Genomic DNA, 18,441 nt, shown 5'->3' on the forward strand with positions numbered 1-18,441 from the left:
AAAACCAAAGAAACAGGCTACTTCAACTTCTTTATCATTTTCTATCACTATTTATAGGTATACTGAAGTCTTTTCCTTTTTTTGCAAACGCCAGTGGAACTACTTACTTCTGACCCCTAAACAATATCATGTTTGCTTTGATATGTATCCCATTTGCCTTGTTTTCAAAACCTTTTTCATCTTTTCTCAGACCTGCGCCAAAGACAAAAGCCTAACTCTTATTTTAAAAACTTCTGAAAAAAACATCCGTAATTGCTTTTAAGAGTGTTAGGCAAAAGATGAAAGTTATTTTGGTATACTTAACAATTGCCATTTTTAAGTACAAATTTTTGTAACCTTGGAAAATACTTAAATTGAGCATTAAAGCCAGTAGTAAAACTATGGATGCCTTTTTATTTGAAGGACTACCACACGTCACTGAAGGCAAGAAAAGACTGGAATATAGACTTAAATAAATTCCCGGGGTTGTCTCACACACTTATACACACACACCACAGGCTTAAATAATAAAGGTATCTAATTCAATCCTCACTCAGTACTCCTGAGAGCACTTTCTTAAATCTACATGGTTTTTATCTCATTTATAAGAAATAGAAGTTACACTGAGTTAACTGAATTTGGAACTTCCAGCTTGATTTTTCTTGCTTTCAAGAAAAGCTATTTTAAACAGGCTTGATATATTTTTGTAAGAGTGAGGAGGTATTGCGAAATTGTCCTAGAAGTTAATGTATATATTAATATTCCTTTACTTTCCAGTAGGGATTTGTCTGCAAACTCCCACCACCCCTTGCTATTCCCTGGTGCTGGAATATGAGTTCTAAGTATCAGGATTTTTGTGTATTTTGTTAGTTAATACATATCAAGAGACCTAGAACAGTGCCTGGTATACATTAGTTGCTTAGTAGTTATGTTGAATAAATGAATAGAGGGAGAAGATAACTGTTTCAATAACTGCTTATTGCTCATAATATATAATCTACAGGCTTAGGTGGATATTTGGAAGTAACTATCGTTATTCTTTAATACCAGGACAGCAACAGAAATCTAGTGAGGAGGGAGGTACTAGCTAGCTAATGAACTAGCTAGAAAGAAGCCAGGCCCTGATTAGCTCTTTCTTCTTCCACTCCAACCACTGGCAAATATCTAAATAGTCCTTTTAATTTAAATTAAATATTTAAGTAATTTTAATATCTTTTCTAATAAGGGCCAGGTATCCCACGACTCCCCTAATAGTGATAGATTTTTTTCTCAAAGCCAAAATATATATGAGGGGAGGATGTGGGTAGGTGGAAAGGGGACAGAGATAGAGAAAGGTAGAGTATTTGGTAGTTTTTGCTTATTTTTTTTTTTTAAATTTTCCTTAAATGTAGAGTAGAGTGCAAGGCATCTAGAAAAGGTGGTGGCTAAGGAAATACTATATTTTTATGTACTTTCGTGTGGCCACATGGAGCAGCACTGGTTCACTCTGCAACGAAAATCTTAGTGGCCAAGAAACAGCCTTTCTGAAACCTTAGGCTTCAAATATTTGTGGAGGGAGGAAGTCAAAGAAACAGCCCCAAACTTCAAACCCTGAGAAAAACAAAGACCCAAAGAAAGTACTCAGGATTCCTTCATTGTTCTGGTCATGCCAAGTCAGGAAATGAGCATTCAGTTTGGCTTATTAAAATCATTTTTAAAGTAGAATTTTCCCTTGAAAAGTGGAAACAGTGAAATGGATCAGAAAAAAATAGCAAAGCATATGAAAATAATAACAACAATAAGAATTTTAAAAATAACAGCTCAAATTTGTGGAGAATGTGGTCATGGAAGGGAACTCTGCTGTCTGGGAGTGAAAGAAGCAGTTTCCAACTTCGCTTCCATACTTTAATGTTTACCCTTGAAGACCTATGGCCACCACACTTAGTAGAGTACTATTGCCCACATAATAGTAAAGAATAATTTTTATCTAATTGGAAATGCTATCCTATAGCAGAATCTGGTTTTATTAAAGCCAGAGGTCAGAAATGTGTTGAAATGAACCATAAGAAATTCCTGATTTTGCAATCAGGATTTGAAAACAGGTAGAAAACAACTATTTCCTATGGCAGCTCAGTTAAAAGTGAGCATAGGAAACCGTTGTTGGAACCATACAGCATTGATTCATCCGTCCTGAAGTATATTGGGGCTTGACTAGAAAAGGTGGCTCTGAATTTCTTTGCAAAGTCAGTCATCCAAACTACTGACTAGTGCCCTATGGTTGCTCTTATTTAAAACCTTTGCTGTTTTCTGCTGGGGGAATTCTTAGTGAAAAAATACCCGAAGACTTCACTGATGATTCAGAAACTGAAATGTTAAAGAATGGATTTATTTGAGACCATTCTTTGATGTCATCTTAAGATACCATTTTAAATATTTTGAGGAGTGGTAATTCCGCTAAAAGTCAGATAGTAGGTTTGAAATAAATATAGCATGGTGTCATGTCAGCAAAGGCACTATAACATTGCCATTATTTGTCATTAATGACTGTGAAGTATTTATAGATTTTTAGAATGAGCTTCTGGAAACATTCTCATGTAAATTTCTGAAATAATAAAAGATATCCTTTTGTCCTTTGTGGAAGAACTTACTGTGAGAGAAGTAGAAGAGAGGGTGCAAGTGGACCGATGGAACAGTGTCTGTGATCTTGTGTCTCAGTCACCCACAGCGTCAGGTGGATTGAGAGGGCAGTAACAAGGGCAAGGAAAATGATTATTTCTACAACGTGAGGAAAAACACTGGGGAAAAAGATGTTTGAAGCTTTGATTTGTTAATTAAATTTATAGAAAGAAGCCATATTTTGTTGCTGAGAAAAGTCAGCATGATGAAACACTTTTTACATCAACTTTTTGAAAATGTGGTAAGCAAAAAAAAAAAAAAAAAAATGCTGAAATCAGTAACTTCTAAATAACTTGTGTTCAAGATTCACATTAGATCTGGTACCTATCAGTTCTCAGAGTCTCATGCCATCTGTGTCAGCATCTAAGTCTGTATCTTAATGTAAGAATAATATTACAGGGGAAGAAGTTAAATTATGTCACATACACATGTGTACCTATACAATCTTTTTCAAAAGGGAAGCCACTGTATTTATGGGTAAAAACACTCAAGCATTTAGTAGTCATTTTCTTAAAATGTACGTTGTACTAATCTACAGATGAGGCAGTAAGTTCATGATTCCTTCCCTGAGGATTCTGAATAACTTATAATAAGTATAAGTACACTCACACATGCCACACATTGCAGAGGCAAATAAATTGTGCTTACAAGTGTTTTTGTTTGTTTGCTTTTGTTGTTTGTTGTACATAGATACAGTCATTGTATCAGCAACCACTGATTGGCATATGCATGCTCAGTAAATGTTTCTGGAGATGATTTGATATTAGATCTTTTTAGAGACTCTGTATATGCTGAAGTGCATACTATTGGGTATGGTTTTATGACAAAGACAACTTCCCTGAGTGTGGAAAATCCTTAACAGAAAAGATGTGGAGTGATTTTTTTACTTTAATATGGTTTACATATGCATCTTATACATGTGCAGATATGCTTAAAAACTACCATCGGTACGGTCAACAGTATCAACAATGACCACATCCCCATGCTCAGCCTTCAGTCTTGTCCTCTTGTTGGCAGTTGACACTACACACGGTGTAGTGTCACAGATGCTTTTTCCTACCTTTGATTCCCAGATTCTACCTTATCTGGCTCCTCCATTTGGACTTTTCTTCCTCAGGTTTGTTAGCAAGCTCTTCTTTCCCTGCCTAACCAGAAATGTTGATTTTTTGTAGATTTCTATCTAGGATCTTCTCTACTCCTTACTCTTCAGCCTTTGGGTAGGCTCAGTCAGTCATTGTTCCACAAAAAGAACATGGAGTCCTTACTCTCTGAGGACAACCTGTCTTTTAAGTTACATTGCAACCTTTTTCTTGTTGAACATGTTTTTCAAGCTTGCCCTGTCCAATGGTCCCTGGATTTTTCAGTTCACTAGGCCTTTATTCATTCATTGTCTCTATTGTGCATATTAAAAGTTGTAATCAGTCACTTAATTATATCTTTTAACATGGTAGATTTTTAAAGCTATTTCTTCATTTTCCATGCCACATTGTTGGTTGCTTACCAGATATTTCAACTCTTTGTCCTAGAATCATTAACACCTAATCTCAGGTTACAGACCCTCGATGATTTGGACCATTTTCCATGGTTGTCTCTAAGGCACAGCTCCTTGAGTTTTGGATCTCAGTGTGTTTGCCATCATCTGCAGTTGGCATAATTTTTTCTTGACCCACCTCCAATTTTACCTTGCTCCAGTACCCCAAACAAAAAAGTAAATTGTGGAAGACTAATTATCATCACTGTGCTTTAAATTATTTTCCAAGGTATTTTTAATTATTTTCCAAAGTATTTATGTCCTCAAATTTTCTCAGTTTAGCTGTAACTTTATTCAGACAGCTCAGGTTGTAAGGTGTGCATCAATTCGTTAATTCCTGTCTGTAGTGCATTATGAATCATGGCTTGAGAGGATGAACCTTATCTAGTTAGGAAATATCTTCCAAAACATAAATGATTCATTTGTCAGCAAAGATAATAATATCATAAAAGAAAATATAACATGAAACAGCTCTCAAATATTCCCCCTAAATAATGAGAATATTAGAAGGAGTTACTTCAGGTTAAATATTGTGACTCAAGGCCAGGCACAGTGGCTCACACCTATAATCCTAGCACTTTGGGAGGCTGAGGTGGGTGGATCACAAGGTCAGGAGTTCAAGATCAGCCTGACCAAGATGGTGAAACTTCATCTCTACTAAAAATCCAAAACAATTAGCCGGGCGTGGTGGCGGGTGCCTGTAATCCCAGCTACTCAGGAGGCTGAGGCAGAGAATCGCTTGAACTTGGGAGGTGGAGGTTACAGTGAGCTGAGATTGCACCACTGCACTCCAGCCTGGGCAACAGAGCAAGACTCCATCTCAAAAAAAAAAAAATGTGACTCAAAATATAAGCTTTTCAAAACAAAAGGAAACTAAGCAAAGAGGTTTTAAAGTATATTTTAAGTGTATTGAAAATAATAATTTCAGTAAAACAGTTGTTAAAGGTTGATTTATGTTTGTTAAATGTATTTTTAAAAACATTGATGGTTTCCAAATCCTTCCATTTCTTAGATTTAGTGTTCTGTATATAAAAGAGTATATATTTGAATCTTAATAATTATTTATCTTAATGATATAATGTGGCTGTTCCCAACCTATACACTGCAGACACCAGGAGAGCCAGAATTCTTACGAGAAATGTTGAAATCCGTATGCACACAAAGTTCTGTTTACTGTATACAGCAAACAAACAATTGTGGTACTATTTTAAGTTATTTTTAAAAAAACCCTTTCTTCTGCTTACCATTGTTTTACAAATTAAAAGCCATACAGAAAAATATAATACAGAATGGTAGAATTACCTGTAGGTCCACTATTATGGCAGCCACCATTAAGAACTATAGATCTAGCTGGGTGTTGTGGCACGTGCCTGTAGTCCCAGCTCCTCGGGAGGCTGAGGTGGAGGATCCCAGGAGCCCAGGAATTCTAATTCAGCCTGGGCAACATAGCAAGACCTTGTCTCTTTAAAAAAATAAAAATAAAAAAAAAATTATAGATTGAATGATAATACTAATTAATCATAGTCAGAATTTAAATAACACTCTTTGTCAGACACTGTTGTAAGTGTTCTTGAATAAATTGAGTCATTTAATCTAAAACTGCAATATGGTAAGACCTTTGCCATCACTACCTAACAGATAAGGAAATTGTGGCACACAGTTAATAAACCTGACGTAAACGGCTCTTAGTTTATCCTATGGGTAGACTATAATTCTTTTATCTACAAAAATAGGAACATGTCATCCTCTATATATTGTTCTGCAACTATCACGTCCAAAAGAAATTCCCCATAACTCTCCAAACTGCTCTTCCCCCCATCTTAGATACCAGTTAATAGTGTCGCCATCCAGTATTTCTGCAAGTCCTGTTGGTACTGTCTACTTTAACACAATTTCTCTGAATTAGCCACTTCTTACTGTCTTTACTGCTTTCACCCTACTTCACACCATTATTATCTCCTGCCTGGACAATTGCAGAAGCTTCTTTAGCTGGTCTGCCCATGTCCAAGGTCACCCACTTCTGCAGTCCATTCTCCACCCAACAGCCACAGTAAGATTTTAAAATGTTAATCAGATCATGTGACCTGACTCCTTAAAACATTCCAGAGTTCACAGCACTGTGATGGCATGCAGGATAATAGTCTGCCTCTTCAGCCTTCCAAAGCCATGGGATCCAGCCCCAGCATCTTCTTGGACCTCACATCGTACACCCTCTCATCTTTTCTTCCTCATCGTTGACTACATTTTGGCCCCATTGCCCTCATTTTTCTCTCTGGAATGTGTTGCATTCATTTCTGTCTCAGAGACTTTGCACTTGCCTTTACCTTTGTTTAGCATCTTCACGTGGCTGACTACTCTGTCATTTCAGTATCACCAAAGAAAGAGACCTTCTGGGCCAGGCGCGATGGTTTACGCCTGTAATCCCAGCATGTTGGGAGGCCGAGGTCAGCAGATCACAAGGTCAAGAGATCGAGACCATCCTGGCCAACGTGGTGAAACCCTATCTCTACTAAAAATACAAAAATTAGCTGGGCGTGGTGGCAGGTGCCTGTAGTCCCAGCTGCTCTAGAGGCTGAGGCAGGAGAATCGCTTGAACCTGGGAGGTGGAGGTTGCGGTGAGCCAAGATCACACCACTGCACTCCAGCCTGCAACAGAGCCAGACTCTGTCTCAAGAAAAAAAAAAAAAAGAGGCCTTCCGAAGCTATCTAATGGATCCTGTCTCCCCCACCCTCCCTGTCTGATCTCAGTGTCTGTCATTTTCTTCATAGTACTTCCCTCTCTCTGAAATTATTTGTTTACTTCTGTATTGTCCCTCTGTTCGCCATGACTATAGAAGTTTGATGAGGATAAAGACTTTCTCCTTCTAGTTTTTTCTGAGTGCCTAGAACAGTGGGGCCCACAGTAGACTTTCAATACTTGGCCTAGTTAATGAATAATGTAAACACACCAGCTTGTTCAGATCAGTATGTGAGGATGTTTCCTGATCTGCTGTTTATATGGTCCTCCCAATGCTCACTGTGCTCTAAGATAGGTGAATGAATGTTTGAATTGATTACATATGGAAACACAGAAAACATTCTAGCTGGTGGTGGTGGTGGTAGAAGCTTTTATCTGATTAAGTAATAGTATAAAAGATAGGTATGTTTAATTCATATTGAGTGAGTTTAAAAAATAAGACTACTTTTTATATGAAGAATTTCTAATCACTGAAAGTGGATCAGTCACTACTGTGTTGTTACGAAATTACTGTAAGGATGGGAAAGATAGTTTTACATATGATAATTCCTGGCAGTGCCTTAGAGATTTTCAGTGAGCCAATTTCTCCAGGCATTTTTTGCTTTGTAAAAAATCATTTTTTTTTCTTACATAGCTTCTTGTTACTTCTCCCCAAGCACCATCCTTTTGGGGAAAAACATAACGCACTAAGTGTTTTTCATGATTGACTAGTGTATTTCCTCCTGACAGTCACCAAAATCAGTATAAACCTTTGGTTAATCTTTTCTATCTCTTTACTGAGTCATTAGAAGGAGTATATTTAGTATTGAAAATAGTTGCAGCTTGCTTGTGTTTCCCTAAGAGAAATACTGTCTTTACAAATGGAAATATAATGTTCACTCATTTCTGCCTGTATAATATTTTAACAGTTGTATAAAACCCTCTGAACTACCTTTGCTGATGATAAACTTCTTTCTGTGAACAATGTTTCTTTGACTATTAACCCCCAAAATGATGAGTTTGGGTAGTTTTTTCTAACTCTTCAATATTAAAATGGTTTGGAGGGATGTAGAATACCATCTATGGCTTACATTTATTCAGACATTTTAACCAAAATCAGCAGCACAGATACTATATCAATGTAAAAAAGATTTTAAGTGTTATATAATTAGCTGATTTAGAAAGAATAATATTTTGTTACATTTTTTATGTTTGATCCAGATCAAACAATGTTTACTGGTTTTCAGAATACATTGTTTTTCATTTGAGTTTGCAACTCAGTTTGAATTAAACTTGATCAGGACATGCTATTCCATTTATTTTTATACTTTTATCTTAAAAGGATATCTTGAAAAAGATCTTAGCTATCATCTGTTGAACCTCTTTTTCTGAGAATTATGGCCCAGAGAGGAGAGGTGATTTTGCAAAGGTTTCACCAGTTAATGGTGGAGCTAGAACTAGAGCCCAGGCCTCCTTACTGAGCCTCCATTCCTGTCTTTGATTCCTGCGTGTTTGGCCCTCAGTTTGGGCTTTACATCCTATGTGTAGATGTTTGGTAAATTTATTATACTCTGAAGTTGAATTTTGACATACAAATCACTAAACATGCTTTGTATTTTGAAGACATTCAGTGTCTAAGAAGACAGTGAGTTCAAGATCTGCGAGCCCTCTCTCCCTCTCTCTTTTGTGATGTGTATCATGTAAATGTGTTCCTTCAAACTGGATGCATACAATTTTCCAACCGTGTGCCATCTTTTGGTTTCAGAGATAAACACGTGATAGTGTTTCAATAGAGACTAGAGTTTTCCAAACCCATCTATTTTTGCGGCCTGTCTCTTGTGTTAATAATGCATATATTTGCAAGACAGCTGGCTGAGCTTTTGACAATAGTCTGTCCCTGGATTCTTTTTTTTCCTCTGTGCAAAGCTAAATGAACCATATGGGAATTGAACTGATAACCTTGGCCTCATTAATTTACCTTCTGTAAAATTGCCTTTTGTAAATTATGTTCTACTCTAATGAGATTAGGAGTGCGATTTCATTCACTCAATAAATAGTACCAACACTGAACTAATGGCATTGGGAACACAGAGATGCATACAATAAAATTTTTGCCCTCAAAGGATTAGGATAAGTGCACAGGTCACTAATATAAGAGCAAGAGTGGTAACTGCTGAAGGAGAAGGATTAGCAAAACGTGAAGGAGTTAGGAGAAGGGAGAGTGGTACTTCGTGCTGGGGGAACATCAGGACCCTTTAATGATGGACAGGGTTCCCAGTGGGAGTGAGGGAGAGGAAATACTAGGTCCTGTAAATGGTGGTTGACCAGAACACTTCAACAGGGATGTTGGTATGTGCTGAGCATAAGGTTAAGCATTATTAGACCCTGAATGAGAAGGCTGATAGTAGGGAGAAAGATTTTAAGTGTCCTACTAAGGTTTTTATTTGTAGTGGCATTCAGAAGGGATGATTGAAGATTTCTAAGCATAGAAGTAATACAGTCAGAACCTTTATCTTCAGATTCATTTGTCAGCAGTCACTGTAGAATGAGCTGGAAGGAAAAGCTAGAGTTATGGAAGAATCTTTGGGAAGTAACAAGGGTCTGAACCAGTGTTACCAACAGTGGGATGCAGAGAAGCTATGTGAGAGTTTGCAAAGCTGGACTGAGCAGGACGTGGTGGTAACTGATTAGATTGGATAGTTGAGGGAAGAGTACAAGGTTTGAACCTGGGTAACTAGCAGATGGCAGTACTCTTTCACAACGTCAAAATCTGGAAAAAGAAAGTAAATATTGTTTTGAGCATGGTATTCTCAAGAAGCTAATAAGGCAGACTTGAAATTGGAACACGGGGGAGAGGTTGGAGCTGGCTGTAAAGATTTGGAAAGTCATTCACCAAGCGATCTGTTTGAAGCTAGGATTGTGGATGAGATCATTAAGGGATAGAGTATAGAAATAAGAAAAAAGGAATGAATGAATAAGGGTCATTCTGGCAGGGGCTGGCAGGGAATAAGGGTGGTCGGAGCGGGGAACGGAGCTAAGAGAAACCAGAAGATCAGCTAGGAAGCTTCTGCAGAACCCCAGGTAAGAGGTGTTGACAGCTCAAAGTAGATGGTGCTGGAGGAGTTTTTGGAGATTGATCAGAATCTGAATACGTTCTGTGGATAAAATGAATAAAATTTAACAGATTCAGGGCTGGGAGTGTTGTGTGAGAGAAAGAGAAGAGTCAGAGATGAGTCCGTGCTTTTTGGCCCAAGCAACTGGAAGGAAAGAGTTGTTGTATTAGTTTGCTAGGGATGCCATAACAAAGTACTACAGACCAGGTGGCTTAAGCTATGGAAATTTATTGTCTCTCAGTTTTGGAGGCTAGAGATTGAAGATTGGTTGGTGTGTTCCTTCTGAGGGCAGTGATAAAGAATCCCATTTCTCTCACCTAGCTTCCAGTGGTCTGCTGACAATTGTTGGTGTCCCTTGGCATGCAGAAGCATCCCATGATCTCTGCCTTAATCTAAACATGGTGTCCTCCTCATACAGGTGTCTGTGTTCCAATTTCCCCTGCATATAATAACATCAGTCGTATTGGATTAGGAGTCCACCCCATTCCAGTATGACCTCATCTTAACTAATTACATCTGCACAACCCTAATCCCAAAAGTCACATTACAAGGTACTAAGGGATAGGACTTCAACATATGAGTTTTGGGGGAACACAATTCCACCCATAGTAGTTGCCATTAACTGAGAAGAGGATATCTGTGAAATGAACATGTTTGGAGACAGGGAAAGAGCCACAAAGTTTTGCCCATGTTAAAGTTGAGGTGCGTGTTAGACACCCAAGTGGAGATACCAAGTGGGCAGTTGAATAAATGGGTCTGAAATTCCAGGGAGGGGTCTGGGCTAGAGATAAATATTTGGAAGTCGCCAGCGTATTGGTGATACTGAAAGCCAAGAGACTAGATGAGATCAGCAAGAAAGTAAGGTGGGATAGAAAAAGAGGAGAGTTCCAAAGACTGAAGCTAAGATCCCAATAAAATAGTACTGGGATCAAGGCCCACAGAAATGTTGAATAAAAATCCCATGTATGCTTGTAGTTGTGAAAAAGCAATTACGTTTTCATGATGATTTTAAGTTATGTTCTAAATATTTACAAAGCCGTGGCATTTTCTTGTGAAGTGTAAGATGAGTCAGACAGGGTATGGATTGAGTTTTACTAGCTAATATGTTGAAGAAGTTACTGGTGCTGAAATGGAATGTTTTGAATGCCATAAAGAAGTCAAAGGATACCAATAAAAATAATAAAGAGCACTTTTCTCAGAAGGAGAAACAACTTTGGGGAACATTATTTCAGTCCTTGATTTAAGAAGTCATTTTCTACAACGGCAGTCATGCTCTAAGCAGCTGTATAGCTTGTTCTTTCATCTGTTTTTGGTGAGAGTATACTTCGAAATACTTTAAACAAATATTAATGCAATATTATCACATTTTAGCAGACTTGAAAAATAGAGAAATCTTCACTGTAACATAACCATTTTAGTCTTTTCATTGTCATTTTTCCATGTTTCTCCTGTTTGGCATGGAGGCAAAAGCTTTGACAGCAAGGTGATAAAAGTGACATACAGCAACTCTACCCAAAGTTTTCTGAGCCCATCCAGATCCCATCTCTCTGAGCCACTGCACACCCTTCCGCCTCTGCCCCCTTTCTTACTCTGGCTCTCACCTAGTCATGCTTCAAAACTCAGGTTAGCTGACACATTTGAGGAAGTGTTTTGTAATTCCTTTATTCACAGTGTGCTTCCCCCGTTACCCTGCACCATAGCGCTTACCATAATGCACCATAGCACTTTCCCCAGTTCTACTTTATGAAGTGTTGCTACTGGATCTTCATAATGGTTTATGCCCCCACCAACTTGGAGGGCAGAGACTGGATTTTTGTATTTTTTTTCCCTTGGCATCTTGCACAGAACCTGCAGGTAAATATTCAAGAAATGTATGTGGACTGCAAATTGAAAAATCAACGTGTTTGCCTGCCTGGTACATATCTAAACTGTCAGTGAATTGTGATTCCTTATCAGAAGTTAAAACATTTTGTTTAGGGAGTGTCATCAAGTAACACAGTACTGTATAATATATCTTGAGAAGATTCCCCTTAAAAAGTATTCAAACAGAGCCTAAAGGGTTACATTTGTCCCTAAAATCTGTTTCCCAGAGAGCCCTTCAGTTTCTTACCATGAAACATACCTGAGATATTTACCCTATTTGGCTTTTTGTTTTATTATTGGCTGTGTCCCTTCAAATTAGTAAGCAAAATGAAGTAATTAGAACACATCTATATAAGATAACATGAAAAAATGCGGGAGCTTAGAGGGATAAAACTGCTGGCAGTTGAGACAAGATAAATTTTTTTTTAAATTAGTGGATTATTTTGGAAAGGGGAGGTTTAAAAAATTTTTGGCATAATTGAGATATATAATGTGAGTCTGAAGAGTCTTGAGTAATATTATTATTGCTCTTTGATGCAGAAACAAAAGGCCAGCAAATACGTCCCTGATGACTTGGTTCAAGATTCTTTGCGCTGCCCACTTAAAGTGCAAATAATGTGATTTTCTGGTAAACCTTCTCCAAAAATAGGAAAAGAAGGAAAGAAGTTTACATTTGATTATTTCTTATTTCTCAGTACTGATAAGAGGCTTTGCTCTACAATAGCCTTGATAGCATTGCTCCATTCATATCAGGTTTTACCTTTATTTTGCTAAGTCATGTAGTATGTGACTATTACATACTGAATTCTTGTCTGGAACCATGATTATTGACAAATTTTGAGCTAAGCTGTGCAGCATGTTAAATGTGCCTTTACAGTGTAGTTATTTAAATCTCAATTTCTTTCCCCAGCTCTACTTTACGAAGTGTTTCTACCGGATCTTCAAGACCTTCAAAAATATGTTTGGTGTGTGGGGATGAGGCTTCAGGATGTCATTATGGGGTAGTCACCTGTGGCAGCTGCAAAGTTTTCTTCAAAAGAGCAGTGGAAGGTAAATGTTCATGTGGGTGTTCCTTTTACATATTTTTTCCTAGTATGTAGTTTACTTGTACAGCTAATGCTATAGCATTATTGGGAATTCTTCAAAAAGAATTTTGATTTCATCTGTCAGTGATAAACAGTAATAGTGCCTTATATAAAAACCACCTGGAGATTTTCCACAGAGCAATATTTAATGAGCAGAATTTGAAATTCTGAGCAAGGATCAACCAAAGAGGTTTTTTTGTTGTTGTTTGTCACAGTTTGTTTTTCAGTAAGACTCAGAAAAATAATTCCGTATCATCGTAAATTTAATTTGTGTGATCTGGAATAGCAGTTTTACTAGGCACACACAGAATACATGATTTCTGCCTTTTCTGGGTTTCTGTATGAATATGTGTTTGTGGCAAATTAAAACATTAATATCAGAATCAAGTCTGTGATTTGTGTTCCATACAGAATAATTTCATTTACCAGCTGGTTCAAGCCCCAGGTCCCTGTGTGAGTCCCGCCTTTATTCCTCCTGAAAGTTTCCAAATGAGCATGTTAAATGAAAAACCTGACTGAGATTCACTATGCATAGTTAGGCTAGCTTTTGCTTCTGACCCAAGATTGTACTCCTTAAGGAGAAATTGTCTTTAATTTATTTTTACCTTTCCCCATCCTCACTTATAAGCAGTTAGTTACCATCAGCCTTAGACCAGATGGTTTTATTGATATTGAAAACTGTGTCTGGTGAAAGTGTCGAATTTTTGCGATTAGTAAAAGATTCATTGTGTAATAGACAATTACATTCACTAAGGGGCTCCACATGAAGACTCCCTAAGGTTTATTTCTGAGGGAAGTTTTCTTAGAGATGATTTGGTGCTTCAGAGGCTTAAACATAAGTGACTTGAATGTTTTCCCTCTGTTTTGCCAGAGATCACAAGGTCGTATCTTTAGTTGTGGAATGAAAAAGTTAATCAAATAATTATTCTTTCTCTTGAGATTGATTTTTGCCTTAATTGATATTACATGATTTTTACATTATTTACACTATTAATTATTTGGTGGTCCTCAAACCTAGCATTGAATTGGTAGAAGGAGCTCAGTAATTATTTCTCAGGATTATGAGCTCTTGGTTACAGGTGATAGAAAATTCAGCAAACTGACTGAAGCAGCATTGGAAATGCATTGGCCCACACACTGGAAAGTCCTAGTGTATGCTTGGCTTCAGGCAAGCCATGGTCTTAAGCCAGGTCGTTAGAACTCAGTCCCACTCGCTCAGTCGCTTGGTTTTGTTCTGGCTCTGTTCTCATGCACGTTCTCTCGTGGTGCTGAGACAGCTACCAGACCTCCATTAAAAAGAGGTTTTCTGTTCCTAGCAATTCCTATAAAAGCTCCCAGTGGAATCTCCTCAGATTGAACTTGGCTCACGTGCCCACCTCTGCCCCAGTGCCTGTGGCTGGAAAATGTAGTAATCAGATAGGCTGGTTCTGGCTGGAGTTGGACAACCTGAACCATCTAGACCGAGAATGGGGAAGGACGTTTCCCTTAGGAAAATGTGGGTTCTGTTACCAGAGGCCAATTTTTCAAAAAGTAGGAAAAATAAATTTGCACACTGCTGAAGTCAGTTTGCTTTTGTAAGGCTTCTCCTGCCTTCTTCTCTCTTTCCTTAATTATATGATTGGTTCAGTAGAAGATAAATAGGTGAAATTTACATCGGGCACCTTTCTCAGGCCACTTTGTGCTTTCCAATATAAGAATCTGCCTTTCTGGCTCACTTAATTAGTAAACAAAGTAAGTGGTATGTCAAAATAAAGTGACGTGGAGAAGAGCATTTTGGAGCAGGCAGTTGGCCAGCTGGCTCTACCTATAGATCCACCTTCATGTCAGAACCCACATTTTGGCTATTTGTAGAGTCTGCCCCTTCACTACTTCTGAAGCAAAAGGTTTTCTAGAAGTTCTTGCTTAGTTTTTCTTGTTTTAAGTAGTTTCTGTGGAATTACCTAGGGAATTGTTTTTATAACTCAGTTACAAACATACAAAAACCTAAATGCAGGTGTAACTTTTTCCTTCATTGGAAAGCTGATGGTCCATGGACAATGAAACTTGGTAAATGCTTCATATATATATATATATATATATATATATATATATATGTATGTGTATATATATATACACATACACACACACTTTAAGTTCTAGGGTACATGTGCACAACATGCAGGTTTGTTACATATGTATACATGTGCCATGTTGGTGTGCTGTAACCATTAACTCGTCATTTACATTAGGTATATCTCATAATGCTATCCCTCCCCCCGTCCCCCCTCCCCACAATAGGCCCTGGTGTGTGATGTTCCCCTTCCTGTGTCCAGGTGATCTCGTTGTTCAATTCCCACCTATGAGTGAGAACATGCGGTGTTTGGTTTTCTGTTCTTGCGATAGTTTGCTGAGAATGATGGTTTCCAGCTACATCCATGTCCCTACAAAGGACACGAACTCATCATTTTTTTATGGCTGCATAGTATTCCATGGTGTATATGTGCCACATTTTCTTAATCCAGTCTGTCACTGATGGACATTTGGGTTGATTCCAAGTCTTTGCTATTGTGAATAGTGCCGCAATAAACATACGTGTGCATGTGTCTTTATAGCAGCATGACTTATAATCCTTTGGGTATATCCCCAGTAATGGGTTGGCTGGGTCAAATGGTATTTCTAGTTCTAGATCCTTGAGGAATCACCACACTGTTTTCCCCAATGGTTGAACTAGTTTACAATCCCACCAACAGTGTAAAAGTGTTCCTATTTCTCCACATCCTCTCCAGCACCTGTTGTTTCCTGACTTTAATGATTTCCATTCTAACTGGTGTGAGATGGTATCTCATTGTGGTTTTGATTTGCATTTCTCTGATGGCGAGCGATGATGAGCATTTTTTTCATGTGTCTGTTGGCTGTATGAATGTCTTCTTAAGACTTATATTAATATAGTTTATTTTGTATTGATTCGGGAGTTAGACTTTAATCATTCACCTGCTTGAAACAATGCTGTAAATTTAAAATCTAAATTTCGTGAGAGTAAAGACCTATTTGTTTTTGTGTTTTTGTATGTTTTGTTAGTTTACTCTTTTATCCTGTGTGTGAGAAAGATTAAATATGTGAAAAAGATGGCTATCTTTATATAAAATATTTTTGAATTAACAAGAGATTATTTTTATAAAGCTTTATAATATTTGTAAAACTCATTTCACAAAATCATGGTATATAGGTGTCGTTTTATTTTCCTTTTGTAGATGAAAACATTTAGGATCGGACTTAGTCACCCAATCTATTCCTAATCCCCAGGCCAAAGTTAGACCCTTACTCAAGTCATAGGACTCCAAACCTATACCTAAGCTAAAGTATGGATTCTCAGTCTCATAATATAGCCTTGCTATTTTGCCATATCAGTTCTTGAGTTCATGAAAATTATACCCTATATGTTAGTCTATTCATGCGTCCTTGACTCTAATAAAGGAAGCACTAAGAAGGCACAGTTTAGTACTCTTAGTCTGTATGTATATATGTGACTTTGTATGTATATACATATATACACACATATGTATGGATGTATATTTAAATACTTAACGAAGTTTGTTTTCCAATGTCCCTTGACATCCCTAATCCCCTCCTTAGATTACAGAAGCAGAGAATTCTGGGCAAGGTGGGTAGAGGGAGCTAATTTGAGGGAAGTCATTTAAAGCTAAAAGGAAATAATGGCACCGGGAACAGAACATGAAGATAATCCCTAGAGAGCAGACAAGAGGAAAAACACACCAGTCTGAGTTTTGAGTTGATGTCCTTAAGGCTTTATGCTCTAGAGTGCATCACCCTAAAACTTGCTATAATAGTGACTGTGTATGCAGACTGTAAATTATGTTTTTAAAGTATGAATTTGTGTGTGTGTGCTCTGTTTAATGTGCTGTCTTCCAAAATAACTTGTTAGCCAATAATGTCAGTTAATAGCCATATTATTGTACCTTACAAATTATTTATACATTTATTTTTAAATATGAATCACTATTTGCCTCGAAGATTTTCAGAACCTTTCTGTCTTAAAAATAATAATAACTTTTTAAAAGGGTTCTCCCTTGTGGTGGAAGCTAGATTGGCTTCAAGGGTCAGAAACTTAGTTTTAATTTTTTACGTCACTCACTAGGTGTGAAATTAAGGCAAGTTATTTAGAACTTCTCTGGGCCTCAGTTTCTTTGTCTATAAATGGAGAAGTAGTGTTGCCCTACCTGAACATTGCTATGAAAAATTACCTAAAAACATGTTTGTACATATTTTATAAATTATAAAGTAGCACCAAAATATTAGATTATTACTATCCTCTACAAACAAATGCCAAAGATCCTGGTAATGTTCATGTAGAGAGATGATGTAAATGATACAATCACGTTGCATTGTTAGGTCTTCATTTTTCAGCCCTTCATTTTCCTTTGTTAGATCTTCATTCTTCCTGTAATGTTATTTTGTCCTGAGAGCTTCCCTTTGAGGTGGCAAGATCCTTCTAAACCAGCAGGTCTCAAAGGCTGTGTGTGGGGAATGGGGATCTGTGGAAATTTCCTAGAGGGGCTTTTCCAATGCGGACTGAACTGTTGAGATTTACTCCTGTAACAAGCCTCTGTGGCAGTCCAACCATTGGGAGTCTCACAGTTGAGAAAATACTGAGAGCCATCAACCAGGCTTTACCTCTTCTGTTAGAAGTTTTTAGAGAAGGCAGAGTCTTATCTCCACAATCTAGCAAGGCTGTGGATATTTAGTAGCCACCAAATAAATGTTTGAATGTACCCATGTAGCATAAGAGCAATCAAGGTTGAATGACGTCCCCCTCCCCGGTAAATTGCCATTAGTTCCATCTCATCTGTGTTTTTTACTTTGTGATTCCTCAATGAACACAGTTGACTAGATTCAGCACACTATTTTATAACCTAATTTCCTTTTTGAATACTCAGTATGTATGCAGTGTCTGGAAGACGCAGCTACCACAAATCACTAAATAGTTTTATGGCTGTAAAAGAGGAAGCGAGTTGATTATTATGTAAAGTCAACTGGATTTAAATTTTTAAAACAGACCTAAGAGTCCATATTTTGGTAAGGTCAGCCAAATTGTATGATGTTAGTTTCCACACTCACACATTTCCCTTGAAGGAAGAGACATAGGTCTATATCTTGAAACTGAATGGCTTTAAAAGATACAATTACAAGTTAATCTTGGGGTTTTTCAAATAGGCAATATTTTAAGACAGCCAAGCCTGTGAATGAGTACCTCATTCCTTTCCCGTGTAGTTCAGTTCACAGCATACATTTTAAAGATCTTTAAATGTATTGATTGTGTATTCTATGGGAGAAAATATTTTTAAGGAAATGTAGTGGTTGATGAATCATTAGTTTTCTTTGGTTCTCCAAAATTAATGAATAAGCTGAACAGTTCCAGAGGAAAGTGTGTTTCACTGTGTCATAAACCACATTATCCCTGTCAATGCTGTGTGTGCACACACTCATGAGCAAGAGGGAAGG

At 37.5% G+C, this 18,441-nt stretch overlaps 1 protein-coding gene across 2 annotated transcripts in view; it reads left to right on the plus strand.

Moving 5' to 3' along the window:
* NR3C2 (nuclear receptor subfamily 3 group C member 2) overlaps positions 1-18,441 on the plus strand; it is a 357,163-nt gene that overhangs the window by 165,327 nt on the left and 173,395 nt on the right. Inside the window, exon 3 of one of the 2 annotated variants that reach the window (XM_050790895.1) lies at positions 12,768-12,919. In XM_050790895.1, the coding sequence (XP_050646852.1) occupies positions 12,768-12,919 (152 nt within the window). The remainder of the gene's footprint in view (positions 1-12,767; positions 12,920-18,441) is intronic. The other variant, XM_050790896.1, reaches the window with a different exon arrangement.

This window comes from Macaca thibetana, chromosome 5, assembly GCF_024542745.1.
Source record: "Macaca thibetana thibetana isolate TM-01 chromosome 5, ASM2454274v1, whole genome shotgun sequence".
Taxonomy (NCBI): Eukaryota; Metazoa; Chordata; class Mammalia; order Primates; family Cercopithecidae; genus Macaca; species Macaca thibetana.